This window comes from Archocentrus centrarchus, chromosome 24 (genome assembly GCF_007364275.1).
Source record: "Archocentrus centrarchus isolate MPI-CPG fArcCen1 chromosome 24, fArcCen1, whole genome shotgun sequence".
In the NCBI taxonomy this organism is placed as follows: domain Eukaryota; kingdom Metazoa; phylum Chordata; class Actinopteri; order Cichliformes; family Cichlidae; genus Archocentrus; species Archocentrus centrarchus.
In genome coordinates this window covers 3,462,197-3,480,659 of record NC_044369.1, presented here as the reverse complement: position 1 = coordinate 3,480,659, position 18,463 = coordinate 3,462,197, and the positions used below count along the sequence as shown (strand labels likewise).

The following is an 18,463-nucleotide window of genomic DNA, read 5'->3' as shown; positions in this document are numbered from 1 at the left end:
TAGAGGGTCATAACCACCTCCAGGGGACTACGCCCACAGGGGTTTAAATACCTGGGTCTCTCCACCATTTGGTTGAGAACTGAAGAAGCCTTTCGGATGAGAGGTGAAACGTCTTCAAGAAACAAAAAGAAGTCCAGTCGCCTTTTTCAAGTTCCAGAGACTGCTTAAATTGTTTTGTTATTGCCCAAATTCTGCTCTACTTTATGATCTTAGATATCATGCTCATAGGATTTCTTATATTTAGGGCTACTTTTGATTATATTCACAACATGGCAGATAATATACAAAGAAATAGTAAAGTTAGACATTTTGATCATCTTAAACAACTGAAACAATAAATGTATAAATATGAAGAACAAGTTGGTTAAATAGTCCTTTCACCTTGGTATTGTATAGTGTGCCAAAAGTTACCAAAAGTTAAAAGTGTGAAGTTTCTTATTTCTCAAAAACAGTGTAAGAAATATTTAAAAAATATTCTTCAGCCTCTTTCCTAATCATGCAAATCATTTTGATTTCATTGACTGGAATTAAATATTTGTATTGTTCTAAATTAATTTAAACTCTTGTCTACCAAGTGGAGTAACACTAAAATGGTGGATGGATGGTTTTAATGTTACTCCACTTGGTAGACAAGAGTTTAAATTAATTTAGAACAATACAAATATTTAATTCCAGTCTCTTGATCTGGTTCATCTGTTTACAGTACATTCATGCTCATTATTTCTGAAGGTGGAGTATTGATAATACAGTGGCTATTAGGATCCTTTGCCAGCACTTTCCTCACCCATCACTTTTAGGTACATCTTTTTAGTACTGAGTCGGGCCCCCTTTTGCCTTCAGAGCTGCTTTAATTCTTTGTGGCACAGATTCTACAAGGTGCTGGAAACATTCCTCAGAGATTTTGGTCCATATTGATACGATAGCTTCACACAGTTGCTGCAGATTTGTCAGCTGCACATCAGTTATGTAAATCTCCCGTTCCACCACATCCCAGAAGTGCTCTGTTGGAATGAGATGTGGTGACTGTGGATTCCATTTGAATGCAGTGAACTCGCTGCCATGTTTAATAAACCAGTTTGAAATGATTTGAGCTTTGTGACATGGCACGTTATGCTGCTGGAAGCAGCCATGAGAAGACTGGTACACTGAGGTCATAAAGGGATGGACATGGTCAGCAACAATGATCAATTTGTACAAAGGGGCCCCAAAGGGTGCTAATATCCTCCACACTGTTACACCACCTCCAGCAGCCTGAACTATTGAGACAAGGCAGGATGGATCTGTGCTTTCGGGTTGTTTCTGACCCTGCAATCCAAATAATGCAGCAGAAATTCAGACTCAACAGTCTTCTGTCTTCTGTTCAATCTTTTGTCTAATTTTGATGAGTTTGTAGCCTCAGTTTCCTGTTCTTACCTGACACCCGGTGTGGTCTTCTGCAACTGTCGCCCATCTGCTTCAAGGTTCCACGTGTTGTATGTTCAGCTCTTTGCATAATTTGGTTACACCCAGTGGTTATTTGAGTCAGTCTTGACTTTTTTTTTTTGCCAGCTGGAAACAGTCTGACCATTTCCTTCTGGCCACTTTCTCCCAGAGAGCTGGAAATTTTCTCTTTTTCAGACCATTCTCTGTTAACCCTGGAGATGGTTGTGTAGAAAAATCCCAGTAGATCAGCAGTTTTTGAAATACTCAGACCAGCCTACCCAGCACCAACAACCATGTAACATTCAAAGTCACCTAAATCATATTTCTTTCCTATTCTGATGCTCAATTTGAACTTCAGCAGGTCGTCTTCACCACGTCTACATGTCTAAATGCATGGAGTCATTGGCACGTGATTGGCTGATTAGATATTTGTGTTGACGAGCAGTTGAACAGGTGTACCTGATAAAGTTATATGAAATTATGTTACAGCAATAATTATTGTATATAAACTCATACACTTAAACTCATATGTGTGTGGGGAGGGGGGGCTACACAATAGTTTTAGTTGTATAATTCAAACTGTTCTGAAGATAAATGGACTAATTAAAACAAGCATGTCTGTTCCATCATTTCCTGTGCTGTTATACTAATGTTACACAAACATGGTCAACTTAGTGGGTGTTAGCTGGTACACTATACAGTAAAATAATACAAATTGGATCATACTGTAGCAAACACTTTGCAAAAGCTGAGTCAAAAAAAAAGAATAAATTAATATCATGGTGCAATTCTAAGAAAAGCAAAATGCCAAGTAGAGATCAAAGACCGACACAGAGTGCATCTGTAGATTATCTGAGAAGAAAAGTCATTTCTGGCTCCCCCTGATTCATGGCTCCTTTCTTGTATTATTATTTGGCACTGATATTAAAAAGAAAAAAACTTGACATTTCAATACTAGACACATTTGAAAACTCTCTTTTTAAAAGCCAGATGCTACACCTGAGGGTAAGATTTACTCACAGGACAGTAATTAGACTGTTAGAAACTGGCAGCACTCTAATTACAGGCGCCTGCACTCCTGGTCACTACAGTATTGTTTACCACACCGACAGTGTTTAATATACAGAATAATAATAATCAAAACAAACCCGGACATTTAAAGCCATTTTAGTTGTATTTCTAATTGGAGCCCTTTGGTGTGACCACACCTTCATTTAGACCTCAGTGGAGCATCATCTGTGGAAGGTTCAGATCAAGTTGTTGCTACAGCTGAACTCCAGTTCAGTTCCTCTGAAAAGTGACAGACTGAAACATTTTCAGACATCACACTGCTGCCGCAGATCAAATGGGAGAATTTTCACAGGAACAAACTAAAGAAGAAAACACTCAGAAACCACTTCTGACGCGCATGTTGTTGCCTCGGTGAGAGCAGCGCCGTTTGAACTCCGATTACTGCGGTAAAAAAACCTTCTGAAAATACGAGCACCCCTTTCCACTTCTCTAATGTCTCTCTGTTCTTCTTCTCCTCTTTCTTCCTCTGCATGCTTTATTTCACCATCCATCCATCCATTTTCTTCCGCTTATCCGGGGCCGGGTCGCGGGGGCAGAAGCCTAAGCAGAGAAGCCCAAGCTTCCCTCTCCCCAGCCACCTCCTCCAGCTCATCCGGAGGGACCCCAAGGCGTTCCCAGGCCAGCCGAGATACATAATCTCTCCAGCGTGTCCTGGGTCTACCACGGGGCCTCTTCCCGGTGGGACATGCCCGGAACACCTCACCCAGGAGGCGGCCAGGAGGCATCCTAATCAGATGCCCGAGCCACCTCAACTGGCTCCTTTCGATGTGGAGGAGCAGCGGCTCTACTCTGAGCCCCTCCCGGATGGCCGCACTCCTCACCTTATCTCTAAGGGAGAGGCCAGCCACCCTTCGAAGGAAACTCATTTCTGCCGCTTGTATTCGCGATCTTATTCTTTCGGTCACTACCCAAAGCTCGTGACCATAGGTGAGGGTAGGAACGTAGATCGACCGGTAAATCGAGAGCTTCGCTTTTACGCTAAGCTCCCTCTTCACCACGACGGACCGGTGCAGCGTCCGCATCACTGCAGAAGCAGCCCCGATCCGCCTGTCAATCTCCTGTTCCCTTCGCCCATCACTCGTGAACAAGACCCCGAGATACTTAAACTCCTCCACTTGAGGCAAGAACTCGTTCCTGAGCCGGAGATGGCACTCCACCCTTTTCCGGCTGAGGACCATGGCCTCAGACTTAGAGGTGCTGATTCTCATGCCAGCCGCTTCACACTCGGCTGCGAACCGTTCCACTGCGAGCTGGAGGCCCCCCCCTGATGAAGCCAACAGAACCGCATCATCTGCAAAAAGCAGAGATGAGACTCTGAGGCCACCAAGGAAGAAGCCTTCCGCCACCTGGCTACGCCTAGAAATTCTGTCCATAAAAATTATGAACAGAATCGGTGACAAAGGGCAGCCCTGACGGAGTCCAACACCCACAGGAAACAAATCCGACTTATTACCGGCTATACGGACCAAGCTCTCACTGTGGTTGTACAAGGACTGAATGGCCCGCAACAATGGGCCAGACACCCCATACTCCCGCAGAACCTCCCAAAGACCACCCCGAGGAACACGGTCGAATGCCTTCTCCAAGTCCACAAAGCACATGTAGACTGGTTGGGCAAACTCCCACGCACACTCGAATATCCTTGAGAGGATAAAGAGCTGGTCCAGCGTTCCACGACCAGGACGAAAACCGCATTGTTCCTCCTGAATCCGAGGTTCGACTAACGGACGCACCCTCCTTTCCAGCACCCTGGCATAGACCTTACCGGGGAGGCTGAGGAGTGTGATCCCCCGAAAGTTGGAGCACACCCTCCGGTCTCCCTTCTTAAAGATGGGGACCACCACCCCGGTCTGCCAATCCAATGGCACTGCCCCAGATCTCCACGCGATGTTGCAGAGGCGTGTCAACCAAGACAGCCCTACAACATCCAGAGCCTTCAGGAACTCAGGGCGAATCTCGTCCACCCCAGGGGCTCTGCCACCAAGGAGTTGTTTAACTACCTCAGTGACCTCCCCCCCAGTGATGGTCAAGTCATCCCCCTCATCCCCAGACTCTGCTTCCACTACAGAAGGCGTGTCAGTGGGATTCAGAAGGTCCTCGAAGTATTCCTTCCACCGTCCGACTATAGCCTCAGTTGAAGTCAGCAGCACCCCCCCCGCACTATAAACAGTGTGAGTGAAGCACTGCTTTCCCCTCCTGAGTCGCCTGACGGTTTGCCAGAATCGCTTCGATGCCGTCCGAAAGTCTTTTTCCATAGCCTCACCAAACTCCTCCCACACCCGAGTTTTTGCTTTGGCCACTACCCGAGCTGCATTCCGCTTGGCCTGTCGATACCTGTCAGCTGCCTCCGGAGTCCCACAGGCTAACCAAGCCCTATAGGACTCTTTCTTCAGCTTGATGGCTCCCTTCACCTCCGGTGACCACCATCTGGTTCGGGGGTTACCACCACGACAGGCACCAACCACCTTGCAGCCACAGCTCTGAGCAGCAGCCTCAACAATGGAGGTGCGGAACATGGTCCATTCGGACTCAATGTCCTCAGCCTCCCTCGGAATGCTGTCGAAGTTCTGCCGGAGGTGGGAGTTGAAGATCTCCCGGACTGGGGCTTCTGCCAGGCGTTCCCAGCGCACCCTCACAATACGTTTAGGTGTGCCAGGTCTGTCCAGCATCTTCCCCCGCCACCTGATCCAACTCACCACCAGGTGGTGATCAGTTGACAGCTCAGCTCCTCTCTTCACCCGAGTGTCCAGAACATACGGCCGCAGATCTGATGATACGATTACAGAATCGATCATCGATTTTTATTTCACCTCATATTTTAAATTTATCTTGCTTGCCTGTGCTGTTGCTTGGATTTTATAGTCGCTCTCTTCCTGTCTCGCTCACCTCTCTGTCTCTTTCTATAACAACAGGAAAACTTGTCCTACATGCTGTCGCTGAAGGATTTCATTATAGCACAGTCATGCTGATCACACACTGACACACACGCACACACATAGACAGAAGCAGGGTTCATCAGTTCAGCCAGTTAATAGTTTATAGCTTCAGGCTTTCTGACTTGATTGTCTTTTTAATGGCCATAAAAACACACCAGCCTGATACTGTATGTCTTCTCTGACACACACACACACACACACACACACACACACACACACACACACACACACACACACACACACACACACACACACACACGCACACAGACACAGATGGTTGTACTTGCACATTTGGGATGAAGCACTCTAACCATCAGGTTGTTTCAGAGTAACCAAACCAACATTTTAAGGTTGAAATGCTTCAGTTCTTTATATTCACTTATCTCAAACAGCTGACCCACCAACAGCACACATGCTCTTGCTATCTAATAAATGGACTGTATATGTGAAAAGACCCTGTTTATGAGTTTGCATCACAATGTAAATCTACCTAATATATGTTCCTGAGGTGCCTCGCCCAGAGACATGCTAGACATGAACCGTGATTCATCCACCATGCTTGATGAATTGTAAATTAATTGGCTTTATAAAGAGTTTTTCTTGTATGATGGAGTCACATTTGGCACTGGCCCATTAATGTGCCTGCTACTGCTATTTTCTACACAGAAAGATGAGGGTTCTCTTTTAAGGTGCAATAAATGGTAGCAATGGAATAAGTTTGTCAGCCAGGAGCTTTTTGCAGAACACACAAAACCAGTGTATGCTGTGACTGACTAACCTTGACCGAGGCCAGGCTGTCTGCATGCTGGCATGTGTGTCTGATCTGTTGCTGCAGCCTTGCATGTCCATGAGAGCTCTGTCTCTAATCTGATCCTTCTTGGTGGAAGTCCGACGGGACCGATGTACATGTACCTGTGGCGTTCTTGTGGCAGCCCCCCTGACCTGCAGCTGTTATAGCAGGCTAATGCCCACCCCCCTACACTGCCAGAGTAGCACAGGCCTTTCTGGATCACGTCCAGACAGTTCCTTGACCAGCATTTAGTCCAGATACATCTTCTATAGTGTATCTGGAGTCTTTTAGGAACCCAAACTACTTGGTTAGGTTTAGGAATTTAAAACTTATTTGGTTATTTAACAGTCGTAATTGTGTGGTGTCTCTTTACAACAGTCTAAGCTTTTGTCAGTGATGTCACAAGTGTGCGCCACCGCTCCTCTGTAGAGAGCATTGGAGAAACGTTTTGGCATATGGACACATGGACCGAGACGGACCTATAGTTTTATCTCCCTAACTCTTAGTAACGTCACGGGTTGTATGAACACTGCTTATTTCATGTATGATAATGCAGCAGCCGTTCAGCCAGGCTTTATAAGGTTGGTGAAGAATATGTTTATTAAAGGACAATACTGTGGAATTCCCAGTACCAGTGTGGTTGTGCGTTTTTGACTGTCTGCTAAGTGCGTCTGCTGCCTCCTCTTCACCACCAAACACAACCCAGATGTTACAGTTACTTTCTAGAATCTGACTGATATACGATTATTAAGACCGATACTGATATTTGGTGGTTTCAGAATCCGACATATACATTTTTTTTTCTTTCAGACACACAAATACAGAGTTCCCTAACATCCATATGTAGTTATTTATCAGTCCTTACTAAGATAATGGAGTCATTGATTACTCATTTAAACTCTGCCTGACTCTACTCAGATCAGCTGGTGTTCCGAACATGTGTTGCCAACAGGAAAGTGGCAGAGTGCCTTCTGGTGGACAAACTCTGCAGCAGCAACACTCATAAATTTGCTGAAGGGTGTTTCTTCTGTTTCTTAATTATTTTTTCGCTCGGCTGTTTCGAAGACAAAAGCTGAGCTGTTGTCATAATCTTGATGTGGGTGTCAGCAGCGGGGTCTATCCCACAGAAAATTTAACGTTGGCTATAACTCGAGAACAATGTGAATTTTTGAATTCACACCACAGATGTATACTGTTCAAGTCAGACCCATCAAACTTCACAAACTTCTTCAGTGACTTTACTCGAACCTGCTCGACAGTGTTCATGTATACTTTTATTTACCAGCCATTATAAATGCTGATACTGATGTATCAGTAAATTAGGGCAGATGTACCGGTGGCTCTAATACTTTCCCGATGTGTTTAAATGGCACCCAAGCAGCTTTTTCAAAGTGTCCATATGGGCAGACTTGAGATTGAGAGCTACCTCACTATTGCAGTGGCTTGCTGACAGACATCCAAGGACACCTGTGTATCTGTAAGATGAAAGTGGCTCTGGAATAAAGGTAGTACTTGATGTCCTGTGAATAAGAACACACTGTACTTTCATACACTAACTGTACACACACAGAACTTCATCTGTTACACATGCATTCATACACAATGAATGAATCTTCTCTCAGGACCTTTAATATGAAAACTGCTGTTGGACAGCCTCCTGAGCCGCAACTGCAGCTGTGGTCAACTATATTGAGACCTTTCCAGCTTTGCAAGCTGGACGGTCTCTCCTCAGCAATTTCGGTGGTATTCTGAAACTGACAATCCAACAATTACACCAATCTAGGCCACTTCATGCAGCACAGAAAAGGGAAAGCAGGGTTCGAACTTCTGTCTGAAAGTGACATCACTCGTGCTTTTCATGTCTACAACCAAATACGACTCAGTGGATGCTTTGTGAAGAGTGTGTGATTATCCTTTTTTATGACAGTGGACTTTTCATGATGCCATCAAGTGTGGCCATTCATAACAGCTACAGTGGACAGACGGGACTTTGTGCTAACTATTTCTTTTCAAGCATAATGCACTCTTTGGATCAATTGCCAGACAAATTGCCCTCACTTGTTACAACTCAAATGGGTCCACACAGGCACAGAAGTTCAATAGCACACAAAAACGTGCATTTCTACAATAGTGAGGACACATTAACAGTGACATTATCCGTTTTTGTATCTAATATTAATCTATAAATCCTAACCTTCAAACAGCCCTTTAAAGTCGTGAAGCCTGGCCAAAATGTCCTCACCGCATTGGTTTCTAAATAAATGGTGCCTACACAAACACAGAAAGACACACACACACACACACACACACACACACACACACACACACACACACACACACACACACACACACACACACACACACACATCTGTGATAGGTGGAGACAGTTAAGAGTTATCAGTGTAGATTAACACTCTCCTCTGTACAAAGTCAGCCTGCCCTGCACTCTATGTGTGTGTTTGTGTGTGTGTATCTAAGTAAATGGGCATCCACTTCTGTCAGTGCAGATGTGTGTGTGTGTTAGTGTGTGTGTGCCTGCTTGTATGTGGGTCCAGTTTATGTGTCTGGGTATGTGTGTGTGTGTCCATCCATCCAGAAAATAAAGCCTTATTGAGGATGAAATGGGATTTTTAATTGGCTGAGCCTCGGCCTAACGGCGCCGCGTGAAACTTCACGGCCCCTTGTACAATGTCACCGACACACACACACACACACACACACACACACACACACACACACACACACACACACAGTGGGCCCCAGACCTATCACGATAACACACATACAATAGTGCATTCTCCTCTTTGCACATGTACACACACCTATTGAAAAAGTACACACACACACACACACACACACACACACACACACACACACACACACACGCACACACGTCTCCATGTCAGGGAGTATCGATTAGACCATTTAGTCCAAATAGGAGGGAACACTGGCCCCCATCAGGGAGACCTCCTTAACAGGCTCATTTACACACAAATACGCACACTTTGTCTCTCTCTTTCTTAGTAAAACACAACTGCACTTAGCTGACACACACATTTGGTTTTCCTCCATTCCCTTCCTTGCTTTTACAAATACACACACACACATACACACACACATGCAGAATGCGATGCGCCTGTTAAAAGGTTGTGTCCATGTCTGACAGGGCCTTTAAGAGCCCTGCATTGATTTTCCCCTCCGCTGACTGACTGTGAGAGCAAGTGAAAGAGAGAGAGAGAGAGATGGGATATCAATAAATATAGCAAGGCACTAATACTGCCAAGGTTAAGGGTTCCATTCTCACCGGTGCCTGAAATATTCTTCTTCTTCTTCTGCAGCTGTGGGGCCGTTTGAATTAAAGTGCTTGTGTATATTTATAGCGGGAGGATGGAGGTTGTGTGTGTTTAACTGATAGTCACAGCTTGTGAGCATGAGACTTGAGTATATACTGTCTTATCCGATCTGCTGCCCTGAAAAGAATCAATTTCAGCAGGCAAACTGGAGGATTTCAATTTAGCAAAGAGAAGCTTGGAGGGTTCGGAGGCTTCATGTTCAATAGCAGCTGTATCCATACTGTACATTTTACCCGAATGTTAGCGTGTGACTAGTGTATATGTCAAGTGTATGTAGATATAAATAGTGACTGAGAATGTTGCTGCAAATTGAGACTCTGTGTCAGAAGTGAGATTAGTAAATCAGTACTAAACTGTATCAGTTACATTTGTGAGGTACCTGAAGTAATGATTTCACTGTATTTGAATCACTGTGCAGAGGTTTGGAGAAATACTCATAAAAGTGCGCTATCATCACTACCCACAGTGCACAAAAAGGGCCATAAGGATAATCCATAATACTGAACACAGAGATCATTTAAATCCGCTATTCTTAAAATCAAAAATACTCAAATTCACTGATCTGGTTCATTTTCATACTGCAAAAAAAATTATGTATAAAGCAATAAACAGAATACTCCCTGGCAATATTCTAAAATTGTTTTGTAAAAGAGATGGGGAAACGATTTGAGGGGTGAATTAAATTTAAAAGAGCCCGGTATCCTGACACTGAAAAGCTTTTTGCATCTCTGTGGAGTGAAGCTGTGGAACAGACTGAGCGAGGAACGTCTCAGCAGGACTCCGTTTAAAAAGTGGAACAAAAATATGGTTTATGCAAGGTAGAAGGAGGGCTTTGATTGGGTGTTTTCACACACTGTTTTTCACACTGTGTGTGTGTGTGCTTGTATGTGTATGTATATATGTGTGTATATTTAACTGTAAATATGTGTATATATCTTGGTGTGTTACTGGAGTTATAAAACCAGATACATGTAACAAATTGTAAGGAAGGGTTTATGATAGGACGAGGAACAAAAAATTATTATTAGATACTAAATCGTGGAAACGGGATGTGATTAAATAAGCTTATGCTTCTTCCTGCTCCGTTTTGAAAATATTATTTATTATGATTATTATTTTCTTATGTTTGTGTTTTCACTTTTTTTGTTAACATGTTCAAAATAAACCACAATAACTATCATTTACATTATTTTTAGTAGTTGTAACAACTGCTGATTTTGTGATTGAATGATTAAATATTGTGTTTGTGTTTACAAATTTAATCCGTTAGTTACATAAGACTGGAATAAATAAAGGTCTTTTAACTTGACACAATGTTGAACTGATGATCATACTTCAGTGTTTTTAGTGTTATAAATCAGATAATCAGATTTTACATGTATTTATTTTGGATTTTTTCAATAATTATCTGATTTCCTCCTCCTTTGGTAGTTTTCCTGATTGATTTTGATTTTTTTTTTTCTCAACTTTTCTCCATCTGAATGTCCCAGATCTTTTTATTGAAAATATTAATATTAAAAGAAATGAAGAGTAAGTAAGTTAATGCATTTGTGATTTAATATTTCCCGCGCAGCGCTTTGGGGGTGGTGACAGTACAGTTAATCTTACGATGCCCATCACCGCTGGGGGAGTAGCAAAGTAACTGAATACATTTGCTCAAGCACTTTATATGAAGTACATGTTTAATGTACTTTAATGAACTGCTTTGTCAGTGCTGGTCTGTCTGTGAGCCACAGCATTAAAACCACTGGCCTAATTCTGTGTAAGTCCCCTTCGATCTGCAACAATATTTAGGTGAGTAGCAGTTGTTCATTAGGACTTGTGTACTGAAAGTTATTGTTATAAGTTTACATACATGTGGTTAATATGTCAAAGTGTTTGCATGAACAGGGATGAGATTAACCCGTCTTTCTGTTTGTTTACTTCAGGCCTGATCAGGTCCAGAGTGCGGGGGACTGATGCTGCCAGAGCGAGGGTGCTGACCTTCCTGGACAGCCACTGTGAGGTCAACAAAGACTGGCTGCCACCCCTCCTGCAAAGGATCAAACAGGTGCAACTTCATTTTCATCTATAAACACAAATACCGCAAAGTGTGTGTGAGTCTGAAAGCTTCTTGAATCACACTCATCTCATGTTCCAGATGTGTCTGTATGTACACATGTACGCGGCTCATTAGGGATAATGAACATCGATGACTTCACCGAGGCCACTGTGAAAATACGGCGCGCTTTACTGCTCAACAAAGAGCCTCTGCATGATGACTCCAGTGGTCGAAGTGAAATCGTGCCATGAGAGAAAATAGCTGCCAGTCTGATTGCCTCTCATTAAGAAATAAGTGCTGCACTCGCTTCTTCACCCCTCTTACTCTGCCGTCTGCGCTCCACTGTTTGTGTGTGTGCTTCCTGTCCTCCCCATCCCATCTCTTGTCACCTTGTTTTGTCTCCTCTTACCACCTCTTCTCCCTTCTCCTTTGTCCTGTCTCAGCTGTCTCCCCTTTTCACTCTCCTCTAACCCTTTCTTATACCTCTTATTCTTTTTTCATTTCTCATCTCCTTCACTTTTACCTACTCTTCAGTACTATTGCACCTCTTCTCCCTTTTTCTTTTCCATTTTCATCACCTCTCCTGTTTACGCCTCTTATCCAACAATTTTGGTTCCTGCTCTCTTTTTTTTTTTTAACTTTACCCACCTCTTTCTTTCCACCTCCCTCTCTCAGTGGCTTTACTCTCACACCTTTGCTTTTCTTCCATTTCTCTTTACTTCTCCTAATTTCCCCTTCCCTTCTCTCGTCTCCTCTCGCCCTCTCTTCCTTTCTGTCCCCATCTCTTCTCCTCACACATCTCTCTGCTCTCTTTACACCTTCCTTTCCACTTCCTCTTACATCCTTTTTTCTACCCGACCCTGGCTTTACACCTCCCATCACTGTATTTGGCCTTCCCTGTCTCCGTGCCTCTATGCTCTCTTCTCCACATCTCTTTTTAATTTTAACAACTGTCTTGAACTTCTCCAATTCATCAAATCAACAGTTGTTTGTCTGATATTAAAGACCTTTGATCTCAATCTGCAGAGCAGCGATCAATAAGTAAATCCACCGGAGAGTCTGATCTGTTTCTGCTGCTGTACCAACATCATCCATATTTATACTCATGGTGTGTGTGTGTGTGTGTGTGTGTGTGTGTGTGTGTGTGTGTGTGTGTGTGTGTGTGTGTGTGTGTGTGTGTGTGTGCTTTCAAGCACAAAAGTCATTTGTCACTGTCTGTCTAGTCACTCTATAGTCATATATTTAGATTTAAATGTATGAGGTATTGATCCGGTTAACACACACACGCACAGTCAAAAGTCCAGGCCACCGTAAAATCACATTCCCCTCAAAATAATTGTCTGTCTTATTGATATAGAGAGCTAAAGTCCTGTCCAACTTTCCGGTTATCCTAAGTTCTGGAATTCGTGACTTATTGGTTTGTTTGTTTTTTTTAATTTTAGTTGTTATTTCGTTTTTTTCCAAAAAAAAATTCGATTAAAGAATACTGCTGGATGTTCACAAATCATTATTTCATCACTTGTGTCAAATAAATAACAGTAATTCAGAAGTAATAAATGCAAATCTGCATCTTCTCATTTGAATAAATAGAAATTTCCTAGTTATTTACCACTGATTGAATATGCAGAGACTCAGCCCCACATCAATCACATTAAAGTTTTTGCTTTTCATCTTTTCAGCAGCAAGATGCTAATTTATTGTAATCGTTCACCAATTAACAGTAAAATTTTCAGTGGATCTCCAGATAAAAAGTTGCCACTAACTGGTTTGTCTTTAGCGACGCTGTTTATTTGTTGCTACATTTGCATTGTGGGATCATTTGAGTCAGTTATCGAGCATATAAGAAGCCTCACAAGTGAATTGAGAGCGCTGCAGAAGAAAAACAGTAAGCACAGTGATGAATAATACTGGAAGATTTCAGTATTCCCAGTCTCTGTCCTCCTGTGTCAAGTTCTCCTGTTTTCAGTGTTTCAGTTATTCATTTCCTGTTTTATTTTGTAGTCTTTTTTTTTCTCTTGTATCTTGTTTCTAGTTTTAATTCCTGTCAGGTGTTTTCTTGATTATGTTCAGCTGTGTTTAGTTTCCCCTGCCCCTGATAACCATCTGTCTATATAAATATTGTGTCTCCCTTCACTCGCTGTCTTAGTGTCTGTTTGTTGTAGTCACCTTTTTTGCTCTCAACACACTGTTTATAATAATAAAAATAGAAAGCTTCATCTCTATCTTTACCTCTAATCCAAACTTACAAGGTGCTTTATAGAATTTACAATAAATAGCAGCATTAAAAACACTGGAGCTGAAACAGTCCCCCCTTTCTTTTAAGCCTTTTCAGGTTCCTGGTCCCGCAGCCTGTAACAGTAAGATTCTCTGATCTGAACAGGATCTGGGGACAAATAAGGTGCTCTGAAATATAAAGTGGACCCAAAATCTGAAACTGGATTCTGTAGCGAATGGGAAGCGAGTGTAAGTGTGCGAGGACTGTGGAGAGTGTTTGCAGTAATCTTGCTGCTGTGTTCTGTGCTAACTGTAGATGGGACACTGCTGCATCATTTAGGCATGTATACAAGGAGTTGCAATAATCTAATCGGGAGGAAATGAGGGAGCAGATAAAGTGTTCAGTTGCGTTATTTGGAAATACAGATCTGGACTAAACTGGTTGTTTTTGTTTTTTTTTTAAACTAGACTGAAATTTATCAAATGACTCGTTGCCTTCGTTACCTCTAAGAGCTGCTTACTGAAGGCTTTCTGAAGACCTGTTGAAAGCAGAGGTGGTTTGGATACATGGCCAGATAAAATACTCATTTATGATTTTAAGGATCGATAGGACTATAACAGGGATCCTCACATCCAGGCCTCGAGAGATGTGTCTCTGCTTCAACACATCTGAGTCAAATATAGAAGTCATTAGCAGGACTCTGGAGAACCTGACTGCATACTGAGGAGGTAATTCAGCCATTTGATTCAGGTGTGTTGGATCAGGGACACATCTAAAACCTGCAGGACACCGGCTCTCGAGGCCTGGATTTGAGGATCCCTGGACTATAACTTCAAAAACCTGTCTGAACAACTGAGTTGGAATAAAATCCAGTGCATGTAACCAAAACCTGCTCAGATGTGATTAGTCAATAGAACCTGGACTAAAACAGAAACCTGAAATAGAAGTGCCAATAAAAAAATGTATCAAAAAGCTTGTCCCTACTTTCATGTTACACAGTAATTCACAGTATTTCTTTATAGAGACTGTAGACAGATTCCTCTTTTGTTCTGCTGGCTTTTTAATATGAAACATGAAAATATGAAACAAATTATATAAAAAATGCCATTCAATAAATTATTAAAAGTTGCACTTTAACAAAATAAGAGTCCAAAAGCATAAAAGAAGCAGATAGTTTTGGGGTCGGATTCCTCTCAACTTAGTCATCAAATATTCTCATTTCTATTCAGGTGGGAAAAAAGAAATGGCTAAAATTAAGAAAGTGTTCCAGAGTGATTTGAAAATAACAGTCATCCAATTACGACAGTAATGTCGTGAATGCTTCACCCTGAGTGCTGCACAGTGTCATTACCCTAACAGCTATTAAAGCAGACAGAGTGCTTTGTAATGTGGCTGGAGCTGTAGAAGGATGCAGCTTGCGTCCCCTTGCACTGACCCTGCAGCTAATGGTCCAGAACCGCTCCACCTGCTCTGTAATATCACTGGCTGAAGATGCATCCAGCCGTTTGACCAAACTAATAGAGGGACACTTCATGATTTAAAAGGGAGTGCAAGTCTGGCAGTACCAGTGTGTGTGTGTGTGTGTGTGGGGGGGGGGGGGGTGCGAGAGAGATTTTGTACCTTTTATCCTTGTAAAGAGCAAATGGCACCATCAAGGAAAAAATATGAGCAAAATCAAGTGCAGCCTTTTTTTTGCCAGTTCTCACTTTAAAAGGATTTAGGACTCTGTTTAAGGGTTAAGCAGGCAATAACTAAACTAAATCCATGAGAGTCTTATGGCCGTATGGACGATTACACAGGGTTGAGGGATATGAGAATTATTGTTGTGTGGATGCTTGATATTATCCCATTTTTTTAGTCTTATCAACCAGTCACAAATATTAAGCGTTACATTTTTAATGTCCCTAAATGTTCACTTGAAAAGTTTGCCACTTTATGTGCCAACCTCTTTATCCTGCAGCTTGTCTGCATGATTTGAGCTTATAAATTTGCTCATTTGCTTCCTTTCCAACACAGGAATCAAATATATCTCTAGGATTAGTTATTCCACCAGGGCAGGAGACGAAGTCTGTCTGCAACATTACGAGAGAACTACCAAGCTGAATTTCAGAAAACTTGGTAGAGAGGTGAACTTTGGTGCAGACCCAGACCACTTTGTTTGAAACTGGGAAACAGAGCATTGGTGGAAAATGTTTGGATCTGTGTTTAAAAAAGAATTATTGTGCTATGCTCGGGATCTTACTCTCTAGACCAGATAAAGAAAGTATGCAAAGTGGAGTAAACCTGAAAATTGTTACAGCAAATCAGAGTGCTGAAGCATCGGGGGGAGCAAGTCAATCTTTATGCACAATTAAATGCTAAATGCTAAGCTAAATAATTTCAGCATTTAGCTTAGCTCAATATTAAAATGCTAAGCTTCAGAGGAGAAATTCAGTTTTGGTCTCTCTGGTTATATTTTGCTTATTTCTTTTTTTCCTGACAGCTGGGTGAAGGAGAACATTTATAAAAGTCACCTTTTTTTAATCAAATCAAGGCTTCACGTTTTGCTTAAATGGCAGAGAAGTAGGTGGGAGCCCAGGAGCAGACTGTATCCTAGCCAGATGTTAAATTAGCCCTACGTAGCTTTAATCAGCAAGTATCTTTATGTGTCTCTGCAATGCAAATTTCTAATCCAACTACGGTAACATCTGCTCCAAGAAACAGCACCAACAAAGTGTCAAACCTGAGCCACTGAAACTAAACTCGACACAAAAAGTGAGGAAATTTATTCTTAGTCGATTTTTTTTTTTTTTTATTGCAACGATGCTTCTTGGCAGTAAATCTTATTCTGTTAGAAAGCCTGTTTATTTCCCCTTAAATGGAGCCACATCTATAAGGAAAATGCATCTGTGGGCTGAACAGCAGAGCTGAACTTGCCAAATTGTCTCTGCCAATGCCAAACAGCCCATTCTGCTGTTGACTCTTGTTTTGAGCTTCTGGTACCCAGGTGCTGACAATCAGGTGTGTTATTATCAGAGGCAATCTCAATGCAGAGAGATGAGATTCTGCAACTAGTGGCAATCCCATATCTCCACAATCTGTGAACTCTATCCTCCAAGATGACAATGCTCGCCCCCAAAGAGCGGGGTTCATCAGTGACTACGTCTAGAATTTGGGAGTGGAAAGGATGAAATGGCCTGCCAGCAGTCCTGACCTCAGCCCCATTGAACACCTGTGGGATCAGCCTGGGTGTGCTGTGGCTGGTTCTTCCACATGCTGCTGAGGCTTGTTTGGTAAATGAATAAAATGTTAAATTGACATTATGTCCTGATTCTTCAGACTTTAATCTTCCAATCCAACAAATTACACCAAACAAGAGTCAATAGCAGAATAAGCTGTTTGGCAGAGATTTGGCAATTTTTTTCATGGATACAACCCACAAGCTCAACGCTGCTGCTCAACTCTGCTGCTCAACCCACAAATGCATTATCCTTACAAATGTGGCTCTATTTAAGGGGAAATAAACAGGCTTTCCAACAGTACAAGATTTACTGTCAAGAAGAATTGTTACAATGAAGAAATAATCCACCAAACACAAATTGCCTTACTTTGTGTTAAGATTAGTTCACAAACTGAGTGACACTATGTCACACTCTAAAAATGTCACACTCTAAAACCATAACCAATTCATACCTTTCCCAAGTGCTGCTGACAATATTTATACAAAACTACCTAATGGCTTCAGTAGTGATGGCAACGCTAGGTTAACCCAGTCTAAAGACAGGAGAAAAACAGCTCTGGAGGTGCTTCCCATTAGCACAGTTAGGAAGACTTTTCTTTATGCATCAATTCCAATCCAGTCCTAACGCTACTAAAATGAAATACCAGGACCCTTATTGAAAGAAAAACCTGAACCACTGAATTCTGCACCGTCCTTGCGTGTTTGCCTGCAGTAACCTATTACTGTGTTATTCATTTCCTCTGCTGCTTTTTAATAAATGGTGCTGTCAACTAGAAGCATTTTCTGTATCTCTTCATTTCATGTGGCTCAATGGTCTGACATTAATGACAGGAAAGTGAATAAAGTGGGAGTGAATTAAAGTGAACTGAGGTGGTGGTCAGTCTCACCTTGCTGAATGTGCTGCGTGCATGATTGTTGCTGAATGACTGGAATTCATTTTCAGAGCAGTGCAGTGTAATGACCTTGGAGTTTACAGTCTGTTTCACACACACGTGAACACACACTGAACTCAACATCTCGTTTATTGGATCAGAATTTGGTGATGAAAGCAGAAACATGTTCTTTTCTCCCTTGGTATCTAATTTTATTTTTCTTTCTTTTCACATTTTTAAAAATTTATTTTGAAGCCATAATTAAGCATGAATGTGTTGTTTGTTTTTTTGTGTGTCCAGGACCCAACCCGAGTGGTTAGCCCGGTCATTGACATCATCAATATGGATACGTTTGCCTATGTGGCAGCTTCTGCTGATCTCCGTGGAGGTACAGAAACGCTTTCTTCCATCTGCACTAAAACAAAATGCTCTGAGGCACCTCTGGGTTGCGTTTTGATGACAGAGAGAAACCCCTGACTTTTGAGGTGGCACTCGATGATGAGTTTGTGATGAGTTCATGAATCTGTTCTCTCTGCTGTGAAC

The 18,463-nt window shown here is 42.2% G+C and overlaps 1 protein-coding gene across 1 annotated transcript in view; it reads left to right on the top strand.

Moving 5' to 3' along the window:
• Positions 1-18,463, top strand: part of galnt14 (UDP-N-acetyl-alpha-D-galactosamine:polypeptide N-acetylgalactosaminyltransferase 14 (GalNAc-T14)) — a 222,261-nt gene that overhangs the window by 161,368 nt on the left and 42,430 nt on the right. Inside the window, exons 6-7 of the mRNA XM_030721305.1 lie at positions 11,501-11,622; positions 18,221-18,308. Of these exons, the coding sequence (XP_030577165.1) occupies positions 11,501-11,622; positions 18,221-18,308 (210 nt within the window). The remainder of the gene's footprint in view (positions 1-11,500; positions 11,623-18,220; positions 18,309-18,463) is intronic.